The sequence below is a fragment of the Castor canadensis genome, chromosome 5 (genome assembly GCF_047511655.1).
Source record: "Castor canadensis chromosome 5, mCasCan1.hap1v2, whole genome shotgun sequence".
Taxonomy (NCBI): domain Eukaryota; kingdom Metazoa; phylum Chordata; class Mammalia; order Rodentia; family Castoridae; genus Castor; species Castor canadensis.
Genome location: NC_133390.1, coordinates 11,499,102 through 11,525,852, shown reverse-complemented (window position 1 = coordinate 11,525,852; position 26,751 = coordinate 11,499,102). Strand labels below are relative to the sequence as shown.

General features: G+C 43.0%; 1 protein-coding gene and 1 long non-coding RNA gene across 2 annotated transcripts in view; one reads left to right on the top strand and one right to left on the bottom strand.

Annotated features, from left to right (window-relative positions):
* Nucleotides 1–20,066, bottom strand: part of Urb1 (URB1 ribosome biogenesis homolog) — a 65,616-nt gene extending 45,550 nt beyond the window's left edge. Inside the window, exons 1-9 of the mRNA XM_020165702.2 lie at nucleotides 19,829–20,066; nucleotides 14,579–14,718; nucleotides 13,515–13,666; nucleotides 12,431–12,563; nucleotides 7,865–7,961; nucleotides 5,866–5,951; nucleotides 4,339–4,473; nucleotides 3,277–3,401; nucleotides 6–201 (exon numbers count right to left, since the gene is read on the bottom strand). Of these exons, the coding sequence (XP_020021291.2) occupies nucleotides 6–201; nucleotides 3,277–3,401; nucleotides 4,339–4,473; nucleotides 5,866–5,951; nucleotides 7,865–7,961; nucleotides 12,431–12,563; nucleotides 13,515–13,666; nucleotides 14,579–14,718; nucleotides 19,829–19,970 (1,206 nt within the window). The 5' untranslated portion in view covers nucleotides 19,971–20,066. The remainder of the gene's footprint in view (nucleotides 1–5; nucleotides 202–3,276; nucleotides 3,402–4,338; nucleotides 4,474–5,865; nucleotides 5,952–7,864; nucleotides 7,962–12,430; nucleotides 12,564–13,514; nucleotides 13,667–14,578; nucleotides 14,719–19,828) is intronic.
* A 93-nt stretch (nucleotides 20,067–20,159) lies between these two features.
* On the top strand, nucleotides 20,160–25,017 carry LOC141423200 (uncharacterized). The gene is made up of 2 exons (XR_012447874.1): nucleotides 20,160–20,733; nucleotides 24,197–25,017. It is a non-coding gene; the product is annotated as an uncharacterized lncRNA (long non-coding RNA).
* Nucleotides 25,018–26,751: the final 1,734 nt, after the last annotated feature.

The following is a 26,751-nucleotide window of genomic DNA, read 5'->3' as shown; positions in this document are numbered from 1 at the left end:
TGTACCTTGTTCAGCAGCTTGATATTATTTAGCCAAGTGGACTTCACTCTTGGGAGAAAGGAGAGTGTGACTTCCTTGAAGTACTTGTTCAGCAAGTCCGGGCACACTTTAAGGATGCTCACAACAAGCTCAGCCACCAGCTCATCCTCAGCTGCAGTTTTCAAACCCAACAGGAAGTGTAAGAGTGTTAGGTTGCCTCCTCTGTTGGGGACAAGGACAAAACAAAGGGGTCAGCAAGGAACATTCAAATACACTTAGCTCTGGAGTCAGTCTCAGGGACCCAGGCAACATGGCAGTAGGTAAATTTCCCCCAGGGCACAAAGAAGGGTGTTTGTGAGATTCCAGCTCTCCACCACAGGGTGTTAATTTCCTGATATCCCTCCTCTACTTCTAGTGACTGAAAAGGTCTCTACTTTGTCCTGCCCCTGTCTCTGCTTCCCTTCTTCCCTCCCAGAGTTCAAAATGACATCTGAAGAGGAAGCGGAAAGCCAGTGTCTCTAATAAGCCCAGTCAGCTACAGTCTGCCTACAAGTCAAGACTACTGTTAAGAAAGAGCAAAACTGGCAGGGACGAATCTCTCCCAAATTTTTTTCTGCACTCAATTCAGGGGACATTTATTGAATAATTATGCTCTTAGAATAGAACACTCTGCTGCCACTGGTTTTTTAAAATTTACTTTTTAACTGATACATAAAAATATAAAATTATACATATTAATGGAGTACCGTGTAAGATTTCAATACATGCATAGTGTAAAATGTTTAAATCAAGTTAAACATATTTATCTCTTCAAACATTTATCATTTCTTTATGGTAAGAACTTCTCTCCCATTTTTTTTGGTGAGACTGGGGTTTGAACTCAGGGGTTCACCCTTGCAAAGCAGGTTCTCTATCGCTTAAGTCACACTTCCAGTCCATTTTGCTCTGGTTATTTTGGAGATGGGGTCTCATGAACTATTTGCCCAGGCTGGCCTCAAGCCAAGATCCTCCTAATCTTAGTCTCCCAAGACATGAGCCACCAGTGCCCAGCTCCAAATTTCATTTTGAGATTCTACTGACTTCTACAAAACACATTATTGTAAGCACATGTTTGGGAGTATAAAAAAGTATAGGTAAGGCATTTTTCTTCTGAGAGGATGATACATAGATAATATATACACACACATATATAATGTGTATATAGTTTATAGAACATTAAATTCACAAAAGTGATAAAGTACTACACATACATTATTTCAATAAACAATGCAATAAAATGAATAGCACTGAAATTTTCAGAGTGGCAATGCATGCCAGATGCTGTTCCTGGAAGTTACTAGGTGTCACCTCTCTGGCAGGCACTAATTTTATTTCCATTTTACAGAAAATGTGATCAAAGCAGAGAGGATGCAGAATCTGCTTAAGGCCTTGTGGTTAAGTTGGATCAGAGTCTGGCTGTCTGATTTGAGAGTCTGCTCTCTTGACATGCATACTAGGGGCTGCTGCACTACAGCCCCCCACCCATCTTTGGAAACAGAAGTTTTACTGGAACAGTTGCACAGATTTGTCCATGTCTATGGGCATTTCAGCGCTAAAATGGCTGAGCTAAGTAGTCAGAGACTGCATGGCCCATCAAGCTTAAGATACCATCTGGTCCTATACAGAAAAGGTTTGCCAACCCTTGCTCTAGGCTTAACTCCTTGTTTTCAATGAACACTTAGTATGTGCAGGCACCATCATAGGTACTGGGGAACCAAACAGACCAGACCAGTGGCTGTTCTCACCAAGAAGACAATGAACAAGCAAAGAATTATGCAAAGTGGTGAGAAGTCACAGGAACCTAGGCCAGACAGTGAAAGCAGTGAGGCTATTTCAGAAAGGGCCATCAGGGCCAGCCTCCCTGAAACCACCAGTGAATTTGTGCAGGGACCTGAATGAAATGAGGGGACAAGCCATGCCTTTCAATTTTCTTAACTGTCCCTTACAATCTACAACCACAACTCCCCTTTTCCCCCTTAAGCACAAACACTTGTTGTTTGCCAGTGGCTTCAAAAAGTCAAATAAACCACAGCCTATTCCAAAAAGATCCATGCCCTCAAGTTGATTCAATATGCTCAGTAAGTAATCATCTTTCCAGGTGTAGTTATGAAGGGAAAAAATGCACTGAAAAAGGGGGAAAACATGTGTCTTAAGTATGGTTATTAGGCTGTATGTAGTTAGACATTTTAGCAGGAAAATGAGCCCATTCTCACTGATGAGAAAAAGCTACACTACCACCAAAAAAAAAAAAGTTTAAAAAAAAGTAAAATAAATGATGGAACAAGTTACATCAGAAAAATCTAAAAACAAGTCCAAAGTTACAAGCAGATAGAAGACTTCTCACGGGGTTATCCTTCTGAAGGAATTAGGCATTTCCTAACTGTGTGAAACTACAAGTTAAATCAAACCATCTGAGTTCTTACAGCAAAATACTATGCCATCAAGGTAGGAAAAAAAAAAATCGTTCAGTGACGAGAAAATACATTCAACTTTTTTTGGTGGTAATACGGGGTGAAAGTATACAATATGTTTACTGTCAAAAGAGAAAACAGGTTGATGAACAGTGGTCCATGTGGCTTATTTAAAAGTTATGTGGATATGTACCACAGTTATCTGACAAGGCAAAAGTCTAAAAGAACATAACTGAAACCAGTAAATTTGGACTTTGTTTCCATACTAATGAAATGTTATGATGACTGTGAAACAGGAAACAAAATGTAAGCCACCACATGACAGCCTACTTCATCAGGAGCCTATCACTACAGAAGGATGGGGATGTTGAGCTGTCCAGGCTTTCGGATTGGATGCAGGCTCTGCCACTCACCTGGGTAAGTGCCTTGACCCCTCTGTAACCATTTTCCTCCTCTGCAAATCGGGGGGAACAATGGCACCCACTTTAGAATTACTGTTAGGCCCATGTCAGGGCCTCCCTGGGAGGGGTCCCTTAAGGGATGCATTTCCAGATCCAGCTGACATCAGTGTTATTAGGTAAACACATATAACACCTCTGCCGGTGAAACATACCATTTTCTCTGTGTCTATATATTGTTACCTTTAAAACCCACCCATGGGGACATGCAGTGACCAGAGCTCTCCAGGCCTCACACTGGTCACCCTTAAGATGAGTGAGGTAATGTCCACAACTCCAACTCTAGCTTATTACGCCCACATAATTTAACTGCTTTCCACTGGAGAGCCAGGATATGATGGCTTTTAAGGAACACATACACTGGGGAACCCCAGAGTGTTATATTTTACCTGCCGAAGGTACCCAAAGATGCATCATAAAAATTAATCCCGTGCTTGCGCGAACAGCAAAGATCTGTCAGGAAGTTATGTACGAGCTCCCTCACCATGGCTTTCCCTGCTTCTTCAGCAGACATCTATGAGAGTTAAAAAAAAAAAACCTAAACTCAAAGAATCCCAAGCCCAGGAACATCAGTAAGAGCTACAGAATAAAAACAGGACAGTATCACCAGACAAAACTTGGAATCAAACACTTGGTATAATTCCCAAAAGCAAACAAAGAACCACCCCCAAAACAGATATGCTAATTGAGATAAAGGGAGGGGCAAGCTGAAACCTGTATTTTTAAAAGCTTAAAAATGACTTAATTTGTCTTGCACTTTTAAATGAAATTCCACATTTGGGAGTGTTTTTTATTAAGCCTGAGGGGCTTCCTTATAAAGGAGCATATAAAAACATGTTAAAAACAAGTGGACACAGGCAAGTCTCCAAGATAGAAGGAAGCAAAATAGTCAGCCCGAGAGGTGCATTATCATAATGTTAACAGGAAAGTTGAGAGCCTTTACTCCACTGCCAACTCCACATTCAGAAACCACCCTGAGAAAAGCAAAATGTACACTGGGCTTGAGTCAATCAACTCCAAAAATCAGATATGAAAGAATGGAAGGAAGGAAAGGAAGAGGCCAAGTGAGAGGAAGAAAAGAGAGCCAAGAGGAATCCTATAGATCTATGGGGTGAGCACTGTGAGGAAAGTTAGGGTGTCACTCAGCCAGTTAGCTTACAGGTTGATAGAGTGACTCAAATGGTATCATACCTGCCTAGCAAGTGTGAGGCCCTGAGTTCAAACCCCAGTACTGCCAAAAAAGTTTCTAAAAGTCATTTTACTATCATAATTCCAAGATTAGATTAAAAATCTTATTGTAGAAATATAAAAATTTAAAAATCATATTGCATCCAGTAAAGAATTAATTAAGTGATGTAACTACAAGAAAAAAGAAGCACTGAGATGCTTCTGTCTCCTGACTGTGAGGATCATACACCATGACGAGGTCAACTAAAATCCAGTGACAGTACCTTGGCATCCTCCGGGTTTTCTGGAGTGACATCCATAGTTCCGTTCCAGCTGTACAGAGATGCTATGTGATTCAGCAACTGCCCCGTGAAGAAACGCACCTTTTGTGTTTTGGTGATGTTTTTGTTGTGAACTACCTAAAAACAATAATAAAACAAATAAAGCACAGAATTCAATTACCTTTAAAATAGCATTCATTGTTTCCCTATCATTATAAAAATAACATTTGCTGATGGCAATTTGGTCAATGAAAAAAAGAAAAAGTTAAAGTATACAGAGAAATACAGAAGTACAGAATTCAGCAATATGCCCATCCCTTAGGACAGTCAGCTACCTCTCTGTGTGCTTCCTTTCAGCCCCACCTACCATACAACAATGCAGATGATGGGTTAGGTTTTTTTTGCCTGAAAATATGTTTAAATATGGCTTTGTCCCTCCTTTACTTATCACTAAGAATTCCTCTGGAATATCATTCTGGAGGGCTAAATAGCATTCCATGTTAGGAGTGGCTCCTAACCTATTTCACCATCCCCTGGAGTTCACAATCAGGCTGTTTCCACGCCTGTGGGACAAGGACCTGGCACAGGTTCTTACAAATGGAATTGTGGCCCAAGTTCACAGCCCCACCCAAAGCTACCCCAGAAATCTCTGGCGGATGGTCCACAAACGCATCCCTAAGTGGCTCTGATGAAAAGGCCCCTTTCGTAGCAACCATAAATAGGGTTCGTAAACATAGGTAAGGCCTTTGCCCCACGCAGGGGCTGCAGCTCCAGGAAAGTACTAGACTCACCACACCTTTGCTAGCACTGAGTATCGTTGTTCTAAAAGATCAATGCTATTTTGGTAGGGAAAAAGTGTATGCCATTATTTGTATCACTTTAAGTTAGGGCTTCTCAGCCTTGGCTCTGCAGACACTCTAGGGCTGTTTTATGCACTGAAGGATGTGTAGGGCCAGTTGTTTTTCCAGTAGTGATAACCAAAAATGTCTCCAGACATCACCAAATGTTCCTGGTAGAGAGCCAAATTGCCCCGAGTTGAGAAGGAATGTTTCAATACTACTGAAAGTGAACTTTTCACATTTATCAGATATTTTTATGTGGACTTTTGACAACTTTCATTGTTTCTTAATTTAACATGTGACTGAATTAAAGACAATGATCCTTTTAGCAAATTTTCAAATTTCTCTAAGATGCTTGAAAAAGACAGAATATGCAACATGACACAAACTACCACTTGGCTAGATGTGTAAATGAAGTATTATCTGCAATTTATAGCTCAAAATTATTACACTGGGTTCCTGTGAATTGCTAACTAACAGCTTTTCACCTTCACAAAAGGGCAGTCTTAGCTGCTTTAGCTCTTCAACTTGCTGGCCCCAGGACTCACTCTACCAAGACCAAGCTTCTGTGCAAGAAGCTGTTTTCTACTCGATGTGCATACTGGTAGACTCTAGAGCCCTGTAAAACACTAGGGACCATTTCTTCATTCGTAAGAACAAGTGATAGAAACACAGACCACCAAACACATACCTTTGTTTTCAGTGTGGATAACAAGATGTTGATGGTGGAAATCCTGTCTTCCTTTACTCCTGAGCTAAAAATGCAAGGAATAAATTCTGAAAGTAAAAGTTTCAAAACATTAAACTGAGCATTTTAAAACTGAGAGATTTGCTGCTAACATGGTACAGCAACCAATGCCAGGTACTTTTTTAAAAGTTCTTCTTTCTCAGTAACTCTTCAGTGCCTCTTTACTTTCATTTTCTTCCATGAAGTAAGGTGAACTTAATCCAGACTATTTGAAAGAGAACATACAATGGGGCAGCAGTCTTATAAAGTTTCTCTCTTGATTAGACTTGCTCTGAGGTATATTTAAAGTGATGGGCATCGTTTTACTGGTTGGTGATAGATTTTGCTTATTTGTTTTTTTGCTTTTTCTTCATACTTTTCCATATCCAGGGAGGCAGCCAGCCATCACAGCTGGAGACTGTGTCATTACTAATGCACTGCAGGATCAACTTTACTTGCTCCCATTAAGGGTACACATAAGTTGTACAAAATAAATCAGAAAATACCAGGCAAACCAAAAGAATAAAATTCAAAAGCAATGCTGATTCCACTACTCAAAAGCAAGCATTATTAACATCTGAGTTAACTATTAGCCTTCCAGCATTTCCACACAGCTGTGTTTAACGTTTAGTAAAATGATGTCACACTATACAGCTTTATAACTGATCTTATGGCCAACCACTTACCATTGAAAACTCTGGTGTTAGTGAACACATTCCTACAACATCTTTAATAGCTGTCTTCCATCCTACAATCAGCACTTGATTTGCTCAATATACTCCTTGCTGGCATAGTTAAGGGGAGGCAGATTTTTAGCTAACAGAAGAAGAATCTTCCCTCACCAAACCTCTACTCACACCCTTGGCTATTTCCTTAGACAAACGACTACACATGAACTGCTGGGTCAAACACCTTAAAAGTTCTGATGCCTAGGATGAAACTGCCCTGGCAACACCCACACCCCTCTGGCAGTGTAAATGAAAAGTCCCGGCCTTCAGTAAGAGCCCAGAGGGCTGAGACAACCCAGAGGAATGGCAAAGAAACTCCTAGCCCTAGCAACAGGACTGCTCCTAAACTTAGCTCCTGGCAATGAGCAGGAAAAACATGTCTGTGGCACCAGGCAGACAGTGCATCTCCTTTCCCACGACACTCTGCCACAATCAGGCTGACAACACACAGACTGACTACCACCTGTGCCCTCACATTCTCCAGGGTGTTCAGGTCTCCGCCCTGGGAGAGGCAGAAGGAAAGACACCTGGTCACACTAGGCTATAGCACCCTAGAACTCCAAGCATGACCCCCAGCATTCCAGCAAGGTTGTAGGACATGATTCTGAGAATCCTACCGGGCAACTGCCATGTGCTGAACTAGTGCTGTCATTTAATGTCTTACTGAAACTCTTAATAAAACACAAGTGGCCTGAATAAACTATGCCAAGCCTTGCTCTAGGAAGACAGTCACCAGAATGTAGTTAAATTAGAGTTCCTTAGAGTTCCCATGTCTGGTCATATGGAGTAGAGACAAGAAGATAATTCAACTTTATTTATTTATTATGGTGCTGGGAATTGATCCTGAGGCCTTGCAGCTGCTAGGCAAGTACTCATACCACTGAACTACACCTTAGCCCCATAAACTTTAATTTTTTAAATGTAATTACAAAGGAAAGCTGGGTAGCCAGGGCTATGAATCTGTGTCCTCTGGGCCAAAAGCCATAAAGCCACTTGTCTGCCTGTATGGGTCTCCAGTGATGCTTTGTTAGGGCATTGCTCAGACTCCAGGAAGATTCACAGGAAAGCCTGTCATACTGATCAGTGACAGCACACAGCACTGTCCAAACCTTTACTTCCCACACATCCTTTATGCCAGTGCACACAGCAGCTGCAAAGGCTGAAGGCTTTTTTAAGAAATGGGTTTCTGAACAATCACAAACAGGCTTTCCTAAGGAACAAAGGGGAATACCTACCTTTCAGTTCCAGCACTTGCCCTATTGTGCTGTCATCACCTGCAATTAAGAAGGACAGGGCGAACCGAATATAGGCCAGACGGACATCGTGCATTCCCTGGGGAACAAAGGAGATTCAAATGTCACATACACCTCACAGAGTCAAAGGAAGCTGGAACATAGCACCATGCACACACCTCCTGGTTCTGCATCACAGTTGTCACCAGCCTCCCATTCTTGTCCCAAAAGAAGGCTTGGTCTCTATGAAAAGGAAAAGGTTTCCTTTGCTTTCCCCTACTCTTTGGTCTTCCCTATTTTTTCTTCTCTTTGAAGCCCTATTCTCAATTCAAAAGTATGGGTAAAAACAGTTATGTCCCTTCCTCCCACTACAGCACATAAATTTCTTTACTTCTTGGGCTGTTCTAGTATAGGACGGAAGACCCTAACCTGTTTAAATCCATTCCCTTGCTTACCAATGAAAACAACCAATCATGCTTTCAAAAATCCAGAGATCATGGAGAGACTGGTACTGCTTTTGATAAGCAATGTGGTGATGTTTGGTTTTTATTAGACATTATGAATAAGTTATTAACTCATACCAGAAACCAAAGCACAGATGCTTCATGTTATACACACAGCCCAAACTTTCCAGGACTGTAGCCCACACCATCCACAGGCATCAGTCACTACCTAGTGTAGCTGGACTTTAAGGCCATGACAACCCAACACTCCTGGAGAAGTCACCAGGGCTGTCTGATCAGTTTTCCCTCTCAGGGTTGTTAAGACAAATCCATGCCTCGTTATCCCCATTGTACATCTAAGGAAGCCAAAGCATATAGTCATGCAGGTCTCTTGTCAACTGTTCCAGGACTGGCACATGTGCTTCTATCCTCCATCACTTAAGCCGAAACTTTAATTCACTGTTACTCTAAGGTGCCTGAATTCACTGCTAAGAAATAAGCTCTTATTACAGAGAATTACTGCCCTAAATGCCTGGGAAGAAAGACCAGGGAGTCATCTCTGCCTTCCAGACAAATTTGTCCTACTCTGCAGTGGAAGTAGAGGAGTTGTAGCAATGATGCTGGTGACAACAACAGAGCTTACTGAGCACTTACTACATGGCAGGAACTCAACCAAATGATGCACATCTGTTCTCTCATTTGTTCTTATAACAAGCTGAGGTGGAGATGTTTAACTCCCTCAGTTTACAGATGGGAAAACTGAAGCTTTAAAAATTAACTCAAGGGGGCTGGCTCAAATGGTAGAGCACCTGCTCAGCAAGTGTGTGAAGTCCTGAGTTCAAACCTCAGCACTGCAAAAGAAAAAAATTCACTCAAGGTCACACAGCTAAGAACCAGACCTGAGATAGTAAGAAATAACTGTACCAAGGTGCTGCTTTATAGTCAATAAAATGAAGTTCTCCCTTCTTCTCAAAGCTCCCAAGAGTCTTTTTCTCAAGGTGCAAGGACCATATTTGGTACCACTTAGATCTCTGTGAGAGCATTTTAACCAATTCCTTCTTGATTTGTTGGGTATTTGGAATGATATGCAAACACAAAGACCAGGGCTTGCACATCTGTTGTGTTTATTGAGTGCTGAACCATGTCACTCAGCACTTCAGCGAGACCTTATGAGACCAATGTTGATGTGTTCCAGATATACTGAGGTCTTCAAAACGATCCTCTGTGCTCTGGGGACCCATCTGTTGGCATCTTCACTGTATGGAGTTTGGGTACAATGGTAACTAGGGTTCAGAACAAGCTGCATTCCTGAGGCATCAATCATACTCCTGTGCCTTCACTTACCAGTTCAATGTTCATAAAACCCCCATGACGTTCAAGATGCTATAATCTTAGGCTGAAAGGATGCAAAGAAACTAAGATATTGGCTCTGCCCTCAGGAGGCTTAAAGTAACCACCACTCCTAGGCTATATAGCATCTTTCAAACATGTCACCCAATCCAAGAACAGTTCACTTGTCATACTGGCCTCTACATGCCTTGTGTTGTGAATGATGCTGGTTAAATGCTAAATTTGCCATGAAAAATTAAATTAGGTTCTATTTTCTTCCTGTTAGTGCAAAGGTTACACAATTTTTTTCCTTTTTTTGGAGGGATGGGTGCTGAAGTAGCAGTATTTGGGGTTAGGACCCTGGAACACTGGTCCAAGTTTTTACCACTCTAGTTCTAGCCTGCTTATACACAGCAGCATTAGGCTGAATTCTCCTGTGGCTCCCTCTAGCAATGAATTTCGAAATGAAAAGAAACTTGGTTTTCTCCTACTGGCTCCCATCTTATGCATCCCAAACAATCCCAAGCTCAGGTGCCCACATAGTGGAGTAACTAGAATAGACCAATTACAGCAACATGGCACCTGCCCACTCCAGGATGATCACTACCATGGCTCTTGCAAAGGCACCTGGGCTTCAATCTGTGTCCAGTACTCTCCTTCAAAGGCGTCCACCACCACTGAAAGAGGCCACGTGCCTACCTCGCATCCCCACTGTGACCTCGCAGGGTGACAGTCAGGAAGGAAACATCCTGACGCTTTGGAGCCTGTTCTGCAAAACACTTCCTAAAATAAACCACAACGCCATTTGGCAAACTGCTCTTTGGCACAGGATTCTTACAAAGCTTTCTTTGGCTGGATGAATAATCCACAATCTGCTTTCTTCAGGGAGCTTTAATAATTCCCTCCCCAAAGATTAAGATATAGTCCTTAAAAAACAGAAATTGCTATCAGAATCTTCAACAACTAAGTGGCATGAAAAAAGGCAGGGGAAACTCGAAGATTCAAAAGAGATTCAAAGATACTTGAAAAATACTGTATGCCGACCTTGTCTGGACCTGGATTTATACTTTTTATCCAAAGTATAAAAATACTTTTGAGATAGTTAAGAAAATCCAGAGACCAAACCAATTACCAATTACCAATTGTGACATTATGTGGCTGTATTTTTTTAAAGATCTTTTTATGTTAAGGATACAGAAATATTTATGGTGAAATAGGACTTTTGTCTAGGATTTGTTGTAAGAGCAAACTGAAAAAGTGGGAAGGGTAACAAGTGGCTGAAGCTGGGACACAGGGGTCCCCTGTGCTGCTCTACTTTTTAATGTCCCTGACATTTCCTATACATGTTTTAAAAATTTTAGTGTCTAGACATCACTGTCTATAACATACAAAGTATTTAAGGTGGATGATGTAGAAGATTACACAAAAGAAAGTAAAAACACTTTCAACTTGACACTGACTCCCATTTTACAGATCCTGGAGAGGTAAAATATCTTGCCCCGAGAGCTGAGATGATACAGCTGGTGCAGCCCAGGCTGGGAAGGGAAGCTCAAGGTGGGCTTTCCTATGTTGTCTAGTCTCGGTGGGCGGCCTGGGTACATAAATCAATTTTACTCAGAGGATTGGGATGGCTGAGGTCAAGAGAGACGGGGTGGTAGAGCAAGGGGGAGGGCTGACAGATAATTACTACCAGACTTACTACCAGCCAAGACCAAAGAATCATGGTATCTACCCTAGTGTGCAAACAGCACACACATTCTTTTCATTAGAAATGCATTTAAATGTCAGGAGCCATTAGTCACTGAACGGAATCTGCTGACATGTTAATAAAGCATAGCATCTAAGAGACATTAAGACCTGGACTCTTTCCTCAGAGACTACCTTATTTGTAATTCCAGTAAAGCCCTCAACACCAGGCCAATCCCACAGACCCATAAATATTACCTGGTGTTATTATTAACCTCAGTCTATTTCCTGGCAATGAAAAACTGCTTAATTCCCAGGAATACTGAGAGAACAAAATGGCCTGTGATTACAGAGGTGGCTACTAAAGTGGTTCTCCACCTCAGCAGACAGGGGCATACCTGTCTTCATGCTCTCAGCGAGCAGGTGAGAGTTCTGACGGGGCTGAGTGCCAAAGAGCCGATATGGCAAGAGGGAAGAGGCATTTCCCCACCATTCAGCTGGCTCAGTGTTGGACACAGGCATTTTGGCTGTGCCCACCCCACCAGAGCCCTCCCAAACCCAAGCAACAGCTCTAGAACTACCAGAAAACTTTTCTTTTACAGATGTTCTGAGAGCTAAGCATTGACACTCTCAGTCTCTTTAGCACAGCTCCGCCCCTACCCATTACAATATCATAATTGGGATGCATGAGCCACTTATCAAAGGGCTGGAAGGACCCTCTCTGAGGATGTCACTGGCTCAAGAGTTCGAAGGGCATTCTCCAAATGGATGGGAAGGAACAGAGGACTGGGATGCTATGCAAGCTCACAGCTGTCAGGCACAGGAGGTTATTCTGTTTACTCAGAAGATGCTAACGGCTAGGTCGTCCTCACAAGCGAGAGGCACTGGGCACTCAGTCAGTTTCTTCTTCATCACTTAGCCCCAAAGCCTCCACAGATGTCCTACTAGCCCCATCGTCAGCCAGGTGTGAGGCCTACCCTTCTCATAGAGGCCAGTGGCTGCCAAGGCACACCCTGGCATGGACCAAGGCAAAAGATGAAGAAAAATAAACCACCATAGCCCTCCAGGAAGAAAGGAGACATAGGAGGAACAGAACAGTCAGAGTTCTTACCTTTGAATCCCTCTTGGTCACCAGGGAGTACAAAGTCTTTTTATTCAGGTCAAAATGGCTGCAGACATCCCTGGCAGCTTCGGGACCCTGGGTCACCATGGCAGCCATCAGGTCCAGGCAGGCTCGAGCCATCCTGCATAGACAAAGGAAACCAAGTGTGTTAGGAACAGCAGAAGCACAATGCTACCTCACCAGGGAGTCATGATTTGTATGATTGTATGATTTGTAACCTGACTGTATGATTTGTAACCTCAAGGCAGAAAAAGAAAGGGAGAGGCATGCTCTCTTTAAAAAAAAAAAAAAAAAAGCAAAAACTTCAAAAGAAACTAAAAAACAGATTGAAGAGGATCAAGATACAAAGAAGATGAAAATTTATCTCTTGAATAAAGCATCAGTGACTGAGAGAACAAATCTAGTCCCTATGACTGCAGGGCAGAGGACAACTTCTTCATAAAGAAGTCTCCAAAAGTGAGCTCTTGCTTGCCTTTCTGCTCTGTGGTTACTCGCAATGGGTTCTTCACTGAACAACTACTCCACATGAGGCACGGTTCCAGATGCTGGGAGGGCAGCATTTTATGACAGGTAAGGTCCCAGGGGGCCACATGCACCTTGCATTCAAGTGGCAGAAGACAGTCAACAGATACATGTAGACTATTCTGTCAACTACAGAGGTATTTGTCTATATGCAGAAAACTAAAGCCGGCTAAAGGGACAGAAAAGACCATGGGAGTGTTTCTGGTCAATGAAGGTTCCCTTGAGGTGACACTCCTGCAAAGCACTGGGGTACAGACAGCCCATGTCATCTGGGAGAAGAGCCTTTGAGACAGAAGGAACAAGCTATGTAGGGCATGTCTGGGCTGTTCCTGAAGCAGTGGGAAAAGCAGCAGGGACATGGTAGGACAGGAGTTGGTGAATGACCCTGCTGGTCACAGCGGGAGAAAGGACAGAAGCATGGTCACAACAGTCTTGGAAACAGCTCAGGTCTCCTCAATGAGCAAAGGTGAAGGGCCCCTTGCTTGCTGAGGGCTGAATACAGATCAAACCTAGAGGCCAGTCCCTAGCCACACAGAAGCAGGCAGCTTACCTGTAACCCGAGGCATACAGGGATTCACAGATGAGCTTCATGTGGTTGTTGACTAGTTTTTTCACAATGTTGGTACCCACAACATGAAAATGTGAGAGATCACTGGCTGTCCGCAACAATATGGCCTCGAAAACTTGAAATATTAACAACATCTGCAAAGATGGAAGTGAAATGCTATGAACTGTCTCATTTCTTTTCCTCGCGTACACACGTGCTCCTCTTGTGTAAGTCAGAGTTATGCAGAGTTAAACCTTCCCAGATCCTGAGCCCAACACAGCAAAGATGGAAAGGGGAAAGCTCTGAAGGCTCACCTGCTAGGACCCAAGCTCTAAAGATGAAATACAGCATAATTTGCTTACAATTACAGAAAATGAAATGAGAGAAAACTCTGTTAGTGACAAGGCCTTCCTGCTTTGAGGATACTCAGTTCTATGGGCTTATAACAATGACCCTGAGATCGCAAGTGCCATAAATATCCTAAATTTTCACCCTCTTTGGAACCAAAATCAATTCTGCATGTTTTTTTTTAGTCTACAACACAAAGCATTTACCAGTTTCTTTGTTGTTAAAACAAAACAGGTTGACTCTATGATCTTAGCCAAATACCATGGCATACACCTGTAATCCTAGCTACTGAGGAAGTGGAGATCAGGATTGTGGTTTGAGGCTAGACTGGACAAAAAATTAACAAGACCCCATCTCAACCAACAAGCAGAAGTATACAGGAGGCGTAAGGTAGGAGAATCACTATCTGAGGTCAGTCCCAGGCAAAAGTACAAGACCCTACCTGAAAAGTAAAGTAAAAGGGGTTGGGGATATCACTCAAGTGACAGAATATCTGCCTAGCAAGCATGAAGCCCTGAGTTCAAATCCCAGCACTACAAAAAACAAAAGGACTACAAGTATGGCTCAAGTGGTAGAGTGCTAGCCTAACATACATGAGACCCTGGGTTCATTCCCCAGTACCAGCACAAGAAAAAAGAAAGAATCCATGATCTTCAGACACCAGTCATCAAATATTAGCTAATCACCATAGTGACATTCATAGGTAAGGAACAACATACTTCACTTTCAGGCCGCTTCTCTCCACTCAGGAGCTGGAAGACTTCAGCACACTCCACAGATATCTTTATAAACCCTTCAACAACATCACACACATCTTCTTGTGGTAGCTTCTTGGCAGCAGACACAAATGCTTCCAAGGCTGAAAAGAGAGTTATGTTCAAAGGTCAACAAGGGCAGTCTCCTCAAAAACAATCACAGCTACTACAGAGCCCTGCTTCCCCTGTTCTGTGACCCTCCCCAACCTACCTACACAGCTACAGAGGCTACTCACAATGCAACTGCCTGTACTGTTTCCCCACCAAACCCACATTTCTGTATTGGGGAGTAGGGCCTTTTAGGAAGTAATTAAGGTTGAATGGGCTCATAAGGTTGGGGCCCTAATGTCATAGGACTGGTATCCTTGTAAGAAGAAGGACATCAGAGAAGTCCTCTCTCAAGAGAGGCCATGCGAGGACACAACAATCCTGGAAGTGAGCCTCACCAGAACCTGACCAGGCCAGCACTCAATCTTACACTCCTAGTCTACACAAGCATAGAAAATAAATGTTTAAGTTACCAGTCTACAATATTTTATTATGGCAACCCTGGCAGATGAATCCATCTGGATGTGACAAAAACACTGAAAACAAGGAAGACAGTACAGGAATAAAGCAAGCTGTCAGCCAGGAGGTAAAACTCACAGATTTCATCCTAGCTTTAGCTGGTATTCACCTGGACCCTCTTACCTTTCATTCCCTCGCCTATGAGATAGGGACTGCAAAAGAAAGATCTATAACATAAGGAGGCGGGGGGCGGGGAGGGGAGAGGAGGGAAAAGGAGAACGATGGAGGGGGTGAACTTACTAAGATATTTGTAAGCACTTACATAAATGTCAAAATGTACTCCCAGTACAACAATAATATAATAAAAAAAGACATAAAAAAAGAAAAGATCTGTACCATGGTAAGGGAACATTACCAAGAGCCCCTCCTGTGTTACACCAATTAATTCTCATAGCATATGTCTGCCCTAGGTACTAGTATTCTTTCCCACTTCAAATGAGAAAACTGAGCCTCTTGTTAAGGTCCTGGAAGAGTCAGGTCCCAAACCCAGGCAGTCTGGTTCTAGCATCCATGCTTTTCCTTCAAAAACAGGACAGTTCTTGCCCACTTGACAGAACTAACCACTGCCACTCTATGTGAGATGACCTGGGTGCTGTTCACAAAGGGCCTGGCCTACTGCCAGCCCAGAACCTGCTGTTCTTCAAAAGCCTGAAGGAGTGCTTCCCCGTGAGGCTCCCAGAAGTTCCCTCCTCCCAGTGACCTGAAGATTCCATTCCATCTCCTCTAACAACACACCCCAGCAGAGCTGCAGCCCTGCCACAGTGCCACACCACCGCAGAGCCACCCATGTGCCTGCTCCCTGAGGGCTCTTTCTTTGGAGTCTGGATTCTACAACACTGCTCCTCTGGATCTATTTTTTTAGGCCACACATCTCCAAACCAGGATAATAGGCACAACGGCTGGTAGGAAGATACACGAAAGCACAAACTAAAAGAAGCACACCTTTATTCTTATTTTAAACAATGGGAGGAACTAAATATTTAATTAACTGTGTTTTAATAAAAATATTAAAACAGTTATTACCAGTGAAATAAAATGTAAAACACCAACGGCCCTTTAAGAATACCCAAATCTTCATGGAAATAGCAGGGCAAGGCATTCCACCAGCCTCCCCACAAGCTCCCGTCTTTTTCTACCTTGTGACCACCTTCAGTAGATGGAATCCTTCTGTCCCACACCAGCTACCATCCCTAGAGCCTGCACCTCCAAAAACCAAATGCCTCCTTCAGCCTCTCTCCAGAGATTACAGTTTCGAGATCCTTCCATGTTCAGATCATTATCTATGTCCCCTTGAAGTATCAGATCTAGAAGAGGACTTGGTTAGGGTGAAAGCTATCTGCTGAGCACAGTCGACCAACACATCTTTCTTGGACAGCCACTTTGTGTGTATCTGACTTGAATCCTGAAGTACACATAGTGCTACCCAGTTCTGTAAAGTGTGGTTGGGTTTTGGGACCCAGGAGCAGGACCCTACACTATGAACATGCCAGGTAAGAATGCAAACTCCTCTTGGGATGAATCCGACCTTGGTCATCTATTAGCTGTATGGTGGTGAGCAAGTCACCAAACTGAGCTCTGGGTACCTTGCGTAAAAAGTGAAGGCAGGCACGGCCCCTACTAACTGAGCTGGCATGAAGCAAAAGGGGCTAATTCACATGTAACACATTTGGCATCACCTTATTACAAGGCAAACCTTTCAAGGCACAGCAGTTCCTGACAGCCTCAGCTCACACGCAGCCCTCTGCTAGCCTTGCAAGGTCTTTTTGGACCCTCTTTAGGCCTTACCACAGCATTTTCCCTAGCAGTCAGTCACTCAGCCCTTCAACACTCACTGAATGCCCTGCTGGTCCAGGCACCCATAGCACAGCCTAGAAAGATAATGAGAAAGGGTTGTGGTATCTGACAGAGGTGGCCCAAGATCACACCTCAATCCTCAGGATCCCCTAGAGTCACTCACAATATTCTACCCCACTCCTTCAAGACAACACAGAATCCAAGACACAGTAAAGGATGCTACTGCAAAGAGAGTAGCACTAATACTTTCTCTTTTTTAAGGAGTCACTTGCCAAACTCTAACATATAAACCTGGGCAGTCCAGGGTGTTATAGGGAAGAAACTGCTGGCTTTTAATATGTGCCATCTCCACGCTCACCTTTCCATTCACCATCTACTTAGCACCCGCCAATGCCCTGGGCATTCCAATGGTGCCAGGGATATGCAAGTGAACAAACTGGAAATGTCTCCACGCACATGGTACTTAAAGTGCAATGGCAGAGGCAACATTCACTCCATGAATATTTATTAAGTACCTATCACAGTCACTTAAATAGATACATATTACAAACTGTAGTAAGTGCTTTGAAGCAAAAATCAGGGGTGTAGTAGTTACAACTGGGGAATGTGATTTAGAGTTGAAAGCTGGAAAAGCTTCTCCAAAAAGTAAGGCTGAACCTGACATTGGTTATAATGAATTGGGGCACAGCAGAGCCAGGCCCCAAACCCAGGCAGTTTGGCTCCAGGGTCCATGCTCTTCCTTCAAAAACTGTCCTTGGGGACAGCTGAGGTCCCAAGGATACATGTGGCTACAAATGGGTAGGTGGGTGGCCTGAGATGAAGACAGAGCAGTAGGCAAGGCTAGATGAGGTGGTGGCAATAACTTTGAATTTTATCCTAAGAGCAGTGGGATCCCACCAAAAGATGACATGAGAGGACTGACATGATAAGATCTGCAATTTTAAAAGGTTACCTGACTGCTGAGAGTAAAATGAGCTAGAAAAAAGGACAATCCTGGGCAGCCCTGGCCACTGTCACAGCAGGGACTGATGGTGCCTGGACCAGAATGATGAAGAAGGAGGTGGGGGGGGGGGGGCAGACAGTCTCCAGATACTCAAGAAAAGAACCACCAAGGCCAGAGTATGCACAGGAACACCCAGGTGACTGGAATTAACCCTTCCTGCAATGGGGAACAGAGAAACAAAGCCAGGATAGGGAGGTCAAATGTTTAACCTTTAGCATACTCATATTTACAATATGACCATTTCTATCATCCATGGATTAACAGTCAAAACTTTCAAAGAACTGGCTTGAAGCAGACCCCTTCTTGATCTGGAATCCTATCCCACCAATGATCAATTTAATGCTGACATTGATTCACGGAGGACCCTTTGCCTATTGAACCCAATGGCTCTCTTTCCTCCACTATGTGAAGGCACCATAACCAGACATCTTCCTTCATGCCTGCGTAAAAACAAAATTCCTGGCATCTATCCATTAATTCTACTTCCCTGATCTTCCAGTGATTTTAACCACAGAACATTGAAAGTGTATCAAAAGGGACAGAAAAAAATTCGAGACAGAGACTAAATCTAAACACAAATCTAAAACAGCCTCACACAGGGATGAACGTGTTCACTCACTGACTTTAGCTTTGCCATGTCGTTCAACTACTTTACCTACGCTGATCACCTGTCAACCAGGTTGTCCTTCCAATACCTGTTCAATTAATGAAGCACATGAATGCTGCTCTATGGTTTGGACCATAAAATATGGACACAGTTGCTTCTTTTCAATAACGAAACACACCCTGCCCACAGAAAGCTTCCTATCTCTCATCCTACAATCCTTTTCAAAAGCCACTTTCTTGGGGGAGTCTTCTTTGATCTTCCAGATTAGGTTCAAGGCACCATGTACACCTCCTGTAGAGGGTTTGTGCTTGCCTGTCTTCCCTACTTGACTGTAAGACTTACAACAGCAGGGCCTCTGTCAAATTTTTATTCACCATTTTAGTTCTACTATAACAAATAACAGTCCCAATTAAATAATGAATAAATGTGTAAAATGTATAATTCTGTGCTAAAGGAGGTACCATCTTCCTAGCACCAGCTAGCAAGTGCAAGCATTAAAAGTTTAAAAACAAAATCTGTAGGAGAAAAATCATTAGCTGAAGACAGTCTGTCAATGATTTCTTTAACCTGGAAAAACACTGTCATTGTTTTATTTTAGCATAGCGCCAATATTTCGACATGGCAGCATGTTCAATTGTGGGTTTTCGACTAATCTACATTCTTTTCAGAAGGCTACAAGTAGTTGTTAAGCTGATCAGTCTCAATTAATATACAGATTTTGCTCTATTTCAGTCACTGGTCCAATCCTGACCATCTGACAAGTAGCTGTGGTGGCTTCTGCAGTTTGTCGTCAGGTCAGTGTAAGTATTGGTGGATGGAAGCCGTAGAAAACGGTAATTCTCACTGAATTGCCCTGGAAGGCTCACAGTGAAGAACTCAATAAGCATTCTAATGAAGCCCCTTCGTTTACTTTCCTGACAGCTGCAACGGGAAGTTTTAGAACTTGCTGCCCGAAAGGGAAAATGTGCAACTACATGAAATGTTATGTCACAAGCAATCAAGTCGGGGCCCTCTGGTTTCCAATGACAGCCCGGGGCAAGGAAGTACAGCGCGCAGTCCTGGAGCTGCCCCGTCGGCTGGGGGCCCTGGACGCCCAATCATCGGGGCCTCAATTGCCCTCCAAACCAGAGGCTTGGCAGTGACCCAAAAGCTGCAGAAAGGAGAGCTGTGTGGATGGTGGTCAGCCAGGACGCCACCTCGCAAGCACGTGTTCCCTGTCCCGGGCCCGCCGCCCCGCACTCACCTGGCCTGACGCCCTGTGGGTCCCTCAACTGAGTCTTGAACCTCACGCCTGTGAACTCTTCGGAACGGGTTCGCTTGGCAGCGCCCGCGGAGGAACTTGTGCTGCCCCGGCAGCCTGAGGCCTTCCTCTTGGGGACCCCCATGGCCGAGGTGGCGGGGGCACGACGGAAACCACACACCAACCTCCTGCACGGAGGACTCAGGCAGAGCAGAAGCGCTCCAGGCCCCACACGCGGAAAAGAAGGGGCGGAACTTTGCGGAAGAGGCGGGCCTGGGAGGAGAGGCAGACGGAAGGGGCGGGTCCCCGAGGCCGGGGCCGGCGGAAGGGGCGGAGCCCTGGAGGGCGGAGCCTAGGAGGGCGGGCCCCCTGAGACAGGAGTCGGCGGTTACCCTGGTGCCTGTCATCGGCGTCAACCGGCTAGTCGGGAGCGAGCGGTGACGCCACCACATCCCCTCCGGGCTGCGGCACATTGCGCCCCGGCCCCGGGCGGCGCTCTCTGGACCCCTGAGTAGGAAGCACTCCGAGAGCCTTCAGGACCTCCTTCAGCGGGCCCCAGCTCGCGGTAGCCTCCCAAAGTTCAGTTTTTAGCCTGACAGCGACTAGCGGTGTCGCTTGAACTTGTTTCGCACGCGATCGGAGTCGACAGTTTGCCAGTTCGAGGCTCTGCGTGGTGTCCCGAGTGGATTCCCCGCTGGCCTGATCCCAAGCGTGCTTACAGCTGGAAGTCCTGGCTCTCCTAGGAACCCAGGCCGAGAGCTGTGCCGGTGTCCCTAATCCTGACCCCCAGCTTATGTCACTACCCGAACCGGAGGGCTTGTCTGGTGGGATGTCGCCGCAGACTGACCTCCATCCCACGCTTCCCCAAACAGAGGGGAGAGCAGGATGCTGGGGAAGGATCAAACCCGGTAAGCAAACGTCTGTGAAGACCCTCCTTGCACAGCGCAGGACCTCCACACCTAAGTTCCTCTTATTAAGATGGTGACAGCAAAGCCAGCCCTTCCCAGCCCTTGGGGCTGTCGTGAGCAGCTAATGAGGCAATGCTAGGGAAACTGCTTTGTGGGGGGGAGAAGCACAGTGTTTTTGTAAGTTGCTATTAACTGATGAGCCGCATAAAAACTCTGAAATAACATGGAATTTTAAATGAATAAATAAAAGCAGGCAGGTGTATTAGTTTATACATGACCTCAACAATTCTTGGGTATGTTTTTAAATAAATCATGAACCAGCTCATGGGATGAGTAATTTGATTCCTGGAATTCTGTCATACTGTCCTCTACTGTGCAGAAACACGGTCTTGTGTTTTGTAAACAAATGTGTTCTGAACATTGAAAGATGTGGCCTTGTGTGCCTACTGGGATTTCAGTCTGTAGTTTTTTTTAAAAAAACAAAAAACATGGTATTGACTCTGGGCCTATGTCCTAGCAAGACTATTGTACCTGCAAAAAATGCCCTTATTATAGGCCAGTAAGACAGAAGGAGTTGCCCCAGTAGATTTAAGGGCATGTAGCAATATTAAGAGGATATGTTCAAAATTTAGACTATAAAGGGCAACATTCATTAATATGGACAGACTTCTGACTAATTGCCACACTGTTCCTCCTCTCTGATTCATTGACAATCACCAAATTTGTTTTCTGCCAGGGTGGGCATATCCAGAAGCAGCAGGAAGGTTTAGGAAATAGTCAAAAGGCTTGAGTTCAGTTTCTGTCTAGTGATCTTGGGCAAATTACCATCTCCCTGGACTAGTTCACTTTCCAAAGAATTAGAGTGAGGAACTTGCCAGAACTACCCAGCTTATACATGGAGCTAGGACTCCTTCAATGTATCCTAGCCCCAAATTAACTAGAAATAAGCAGTGCCCATCCTAGCTTTAGCCAGACAGACCTGATGGCACGTAATAGCTCAGACATACGGATAGATGCTTCAGACTAACTCAGGCCCGTGCCCTAAATCATTCATGCCTTTGTTCAGATACCAAGCTCACCAAACAAACTCCAAGTAGTGACTCAGTTTTCTGTACAAAAGCCCTGTATTATTTGTCCCCAGGTATGGTGTGGTCTGTTGAAGACTGAGCATCACTGTTCCTAGGACATCCTAAGCTGGTATCCTCCCCAGGGCCTTTGAAGGTTCAGCCAGCTCTCAAGTGGCTCAGATTCTAACTTCATGTAGGCTCTTCTTTTTCATCCCTCACTGTATCTCTTACCCTTTATTTTCCTGTATTGCTTTTGTCACCTATGGGTGATATTAGATACTCTCTGTCAAACTCCAAAATGTACACTGTATAGTAACAAAACAAAGTCCAATGCTTCATTTCCACTGTCTGTAACACACATAGAGCTCAACAATATTTGTTGAATGAATAAATGTCTATATAGATATGAATATGAAGGAATACATACACCAGAGTCTTGACTTCACTTATTTTAAGTCTATCCTAAGAGGCAGGTTTACAAAATCCACTGGATGCATGTTTCTCAGTCTATACAATTTCTTTTTTTTTTTTTGACAATTCTGGGGGTTGAATTCAGGACTTTACACTTGCTAGGCAGGTGCTCTACCAGTTGAGCCACTCCACCATACCTTTTTGTGTTAGTTATTTTTGAGACGCTTTATGCCTGGCCTGCCTGGATCATCCCCATGTAGCTGGGATAACAGGTGCACACCACCAAGCCCAGCCATTGGTGGTTGAAATGAGGGTCTTGCAAAAAAGACCTGGGTCTTTTTGCCCCACTCACTTCAAACCCCAATTCTCCCTATATCTACCTCCCAAGTACCCAGGATTACAGGCTTGAGTCACCACATCCAGCTTAATCTATGAGCTTTTGAATTGGTCTCTGGACTATCGTGAATTAACCAAAGGATATGCCCAACCTTTACTATTCATCTAGTTCATCTCCAGTGACCACACTTATTCACACCTGTTAAGTGTAAGACAGTTCAGTCTTATAAGGTTAAATTCAAGTTCTGAAAAGAGGTAAAAGGAGAAGCTCAGTCAGAACCCATATCAAGTCCAAATTCAACTGTGTTTATCATAGACTCTCAGAATATGAGAAATACAACATTCTTATACACTAGATGGAATCAGTAGTAGCAGTAATGTTTTTTGTAGTGCAAGGATCAATCCCAGGGCCTCTTGCAATGTAAGCTGTCTTCCAACTGAGCTAATCCCCAGTCCTAAAATGAAGTTATCTTGATAGTTTTATCCTGCATTATTTCACCTGAATAAAATCTTGTTAATACAACCACTCCTTTCTCCATTCTGATACAAGTTCTAATCTCCTTAGTGATGGTGTTTTAGTGTGACCCTTACTGATTTCAACACAGTTTAATTATCTGCTTGTTTAGCAAGGAGAAGACAGTAGCTATGAACCCCAGTGAAGGACATAGTATCTATGGGCTAGAAAAGAGAAGTAAGCCTCTAGCTTCCCCTCAGTTCAAGTCAACAAGACACCAATATCCACCAATATCTGCTATATGGGGATTTTATATAACCAACCATAATAGAGTTAAGCAAGTATAGCACAGTATACCTACCCCAAAAGGACTTGCAGTGTCATTGAGGATGTGACACACCTGATAAGTTCAGTGTAAATGAACAGTTGAACCAAGAAGCCAAAATGAAATGTTATAAGGCCACATGATAATGAAATGAATTACTTGAGCATTGGACACATGTTAGTATAATCAAGTTATGGCATTGTAGGCTTCTTACTGAAATGATAGTAAAAAATAGAAAAAAATAAAAGCATCAAGTTTGTCTATTGTTTCCTTTCTCACCAACCAAACTTGAGGAAGAGTAGAAAATGTCCCCCCTATTCATTACGGAATCAAATAGCTATAAGCATGAGGCTGGTTTTGATTCAAAGAAAAAATTCATGGTCTAGATGAAGTTTGTTTCCTTAAATTCCCCCAAGCCCACTCTACTTACCCACCCAACTCCCCACACCTGCATACAGCACCTTCCTGCTTCCTCCATCTTCCCACAATCCCACTGACACAGTGCTCCCACAGCTAATCTCCCTGGGGAATAGCTGTCGTGGACATATTCTTTTCCCCACCTCCCTCCCTACATTATGTTCTCTCTTCTTTCCCCCTGTTCCCTTACAAGTGTTCTCAGCTAGTCATTAGAAAATAAAGAAATTTGATAAATTCACCGTATGTTGCTGGAAAACAGTAATAATTTGCAGCCTACTCTTGAATATTTTTACACTTTAAAAAAGAACACTGGGAATTCACAACCTCAGAAATGAAATTTTCATTTTTTGTTCTTTTTCATTTTCTTTTGTTTTGTTTTTTATTTTTTATTTTTATTTTTTTTTAGTCTCATAGATATTGAAAATGACCATTTAATTCCATTGCATTTTTCAGAATTCTCAGTCGTAATCCTCTGACAACTGTCGAAGATTCCCATCTTTTTAAATTGCCAGCATTAAAGTACCTGCAGATTTTTCAGAAAGACCAAGAGCCTGAAAAGTAAAAGACCAGTAGAAAAGAGCTCAAGTTTAACCTTCGGCCGAGGCGGGGGCGAAGTGACAGCTGCGAAGTCGCACTGCTGGTGTCAAGGCCAAGCGAGGTGAAGGACTCAGAAGCCAGGAGTCTGGTCTGACGCAGCACTGCTGGAAACAGGCTGTATGGACGCGCATTGCCCGGCGCGGTGACCCAGCCTTCCACCCGAGGCTGGCGCCCTGGGAACCCGAGCGACGGGTACAGGCAATGGCTCTCGTTTTTTAGAAATGAATTTTTAGTAGTTGTGTTTTAGTCATTGTGGCATTAAATAGGGGTGAGAAAGGGAACAAGAAGGTATGTCATGGCCAAAGAAGAAAAAGAACTTCTGAACATGCCTGTGAATTCCAGCCACTGTCCCACATGCTACGTTTTACGACTTTGGGACATGTCTCAATTTTTAAAATATACTTTAAAATCCATTCAGTAAGTATGCACTGGTCCTGCAAAGGTAATGCCACTATATCATCAATAAATGTGTATTGTGTTGATATCCAAGGTCTCAGACTGGACCACTCAGACATACCAGGTTGTTAAGTTGATGACCAGATTCTTTGTACAGCAAAATGTAGTAAAAGCTGTGCCCAATTTAGAGACTGAAATATCAAATGATAAATTTCAAAGCCATATGTAGATTGGACTAACAACTTACTCATTAGACAAAAATTAAAAAAATATAAAGAAAATCTGAATAACACTGTTTTCAAATTAATAGATTATAAGAGAGTTTTTCAACCGGCAGAGAATACATGTTCTTTTAAAGCAAACATGAAACAGCCATAAAAACTGACCACAAAGGAGGTCTCAATAAATTCCAAAACATCAACATTATACAGACCATGTTCCCTAGTCATGAAACAATAAGATGTGATAATAGGAGGACAGGGTTTTTTAAATCCTATTAATCTAGAGTGAGGGATAGAATTTCTACCAAATGATCCTTGGAGAACCTAAGCTATTAGACTTGGAATACAGCAAAGCAAACACTTTCCATAGCAAAATCTGTGGGCCCAGCACTTAGAGGAAAACATTTATCAGAAAGCAAAAAAGACTGAAAGCAAATGAGCTAATTATATATGTTCAAATCAAGAAACTGGAAAAAGTACAATAGGAACCAACCCAAAGAAAAAGAAAAAGAAATAAAAAATAAGAGCAGAAATCAAATACATAAGAATGGGGAGAACCATTAAGGAAAATTTATAAATCTTCAGGATGGCTGGTTGTTTCTGTCTTTGAGATTAAATACACAAACCTGTAGAATGATGAATTAGGAAGATAAAAAGAAAAAAAAAGAGGAAATTAGTACACCATACATTTTAAAATAATAAAAAAATTATAAATTCTAAAAACTTTCAAAACTAAAAGACATGCACAAATTTCTTTTCTTTTTTTTTTTTTTCCGTTTTTGTGGTATTGTGGTTTGAACTCAGGGTCTTGTACTTGCTATGCTGGCACTCTACCATTTAAGCCACACCTCTGGCCCCACAAATTTCTGGAAGAGGATAAAAATCCAAAAACTGGCACAATAAGCAGTAGAAAAATTGGGCATACCAGCAATCTAAAAGAAAATTATAAACTTTTCCCAAGATACAGATAATTTTCTTTTGTGTGTGTGTGTGGTTCTGGGGCTTGAACTCAGGACCTCACACTTGCTAGGCAGGCACTCTAACACTTGAGCCACTCCACCAGCCTTTTTTTGTGTGTTGATTATTTTCAAAATAGGGTCTCACGAAATATTTGCTTAGAACTGTGATCCTTCTGATCCCTGCCTCCTGAGTAGCTAGGATTACAGGTGTGAGCCACTGGTGCCAGCTAAGACAAAAATAAGTTTTCGGATAAATTCTAACAGTCTTTTAAGAAACAGATAATCCTACCTGATTCACTTTGTTCCACAAAACAGAAAAGAAGTAAAATATTCCAATGTCTTTTAAGAGGCTAATATAACCTTAAATACAAAACCAAGGGGCCAGGGCTGTAGCTCAGTGGTAGAGCACTTGCCTAGCATGTGATCCCTATCACTGGGGAAAAAAAAAACAGCTAAGGAAAATACAAAGTAGGAAAATGATGTACTTATTTCAATTATGGACATAGATGTATGTAAATAAAACATTAGCTAACTGAATCCAACAATGCACTTAGAGAAGACAGGAAATAAAAGGATGATTTAATATCTTCTTTATGTAATTCACCACATTAATGGATTAAAGAAAAAACTATTAGCTCAAGACATGAATAAGGCATTTGAAAAGTACCTCTTTATGACATTTTTTTTAAACTCACATAAAACTAGGAAGTGAAGGAACTTTCTTAACTTGACTGCATATCCCCAAAGTCTAGAGCAATCATCATGCAGAGTGGAAAACCTTTGGACGCACTTGAGTTATGATTGGGACATCAGGAAAGACAGATGTTCACTATGC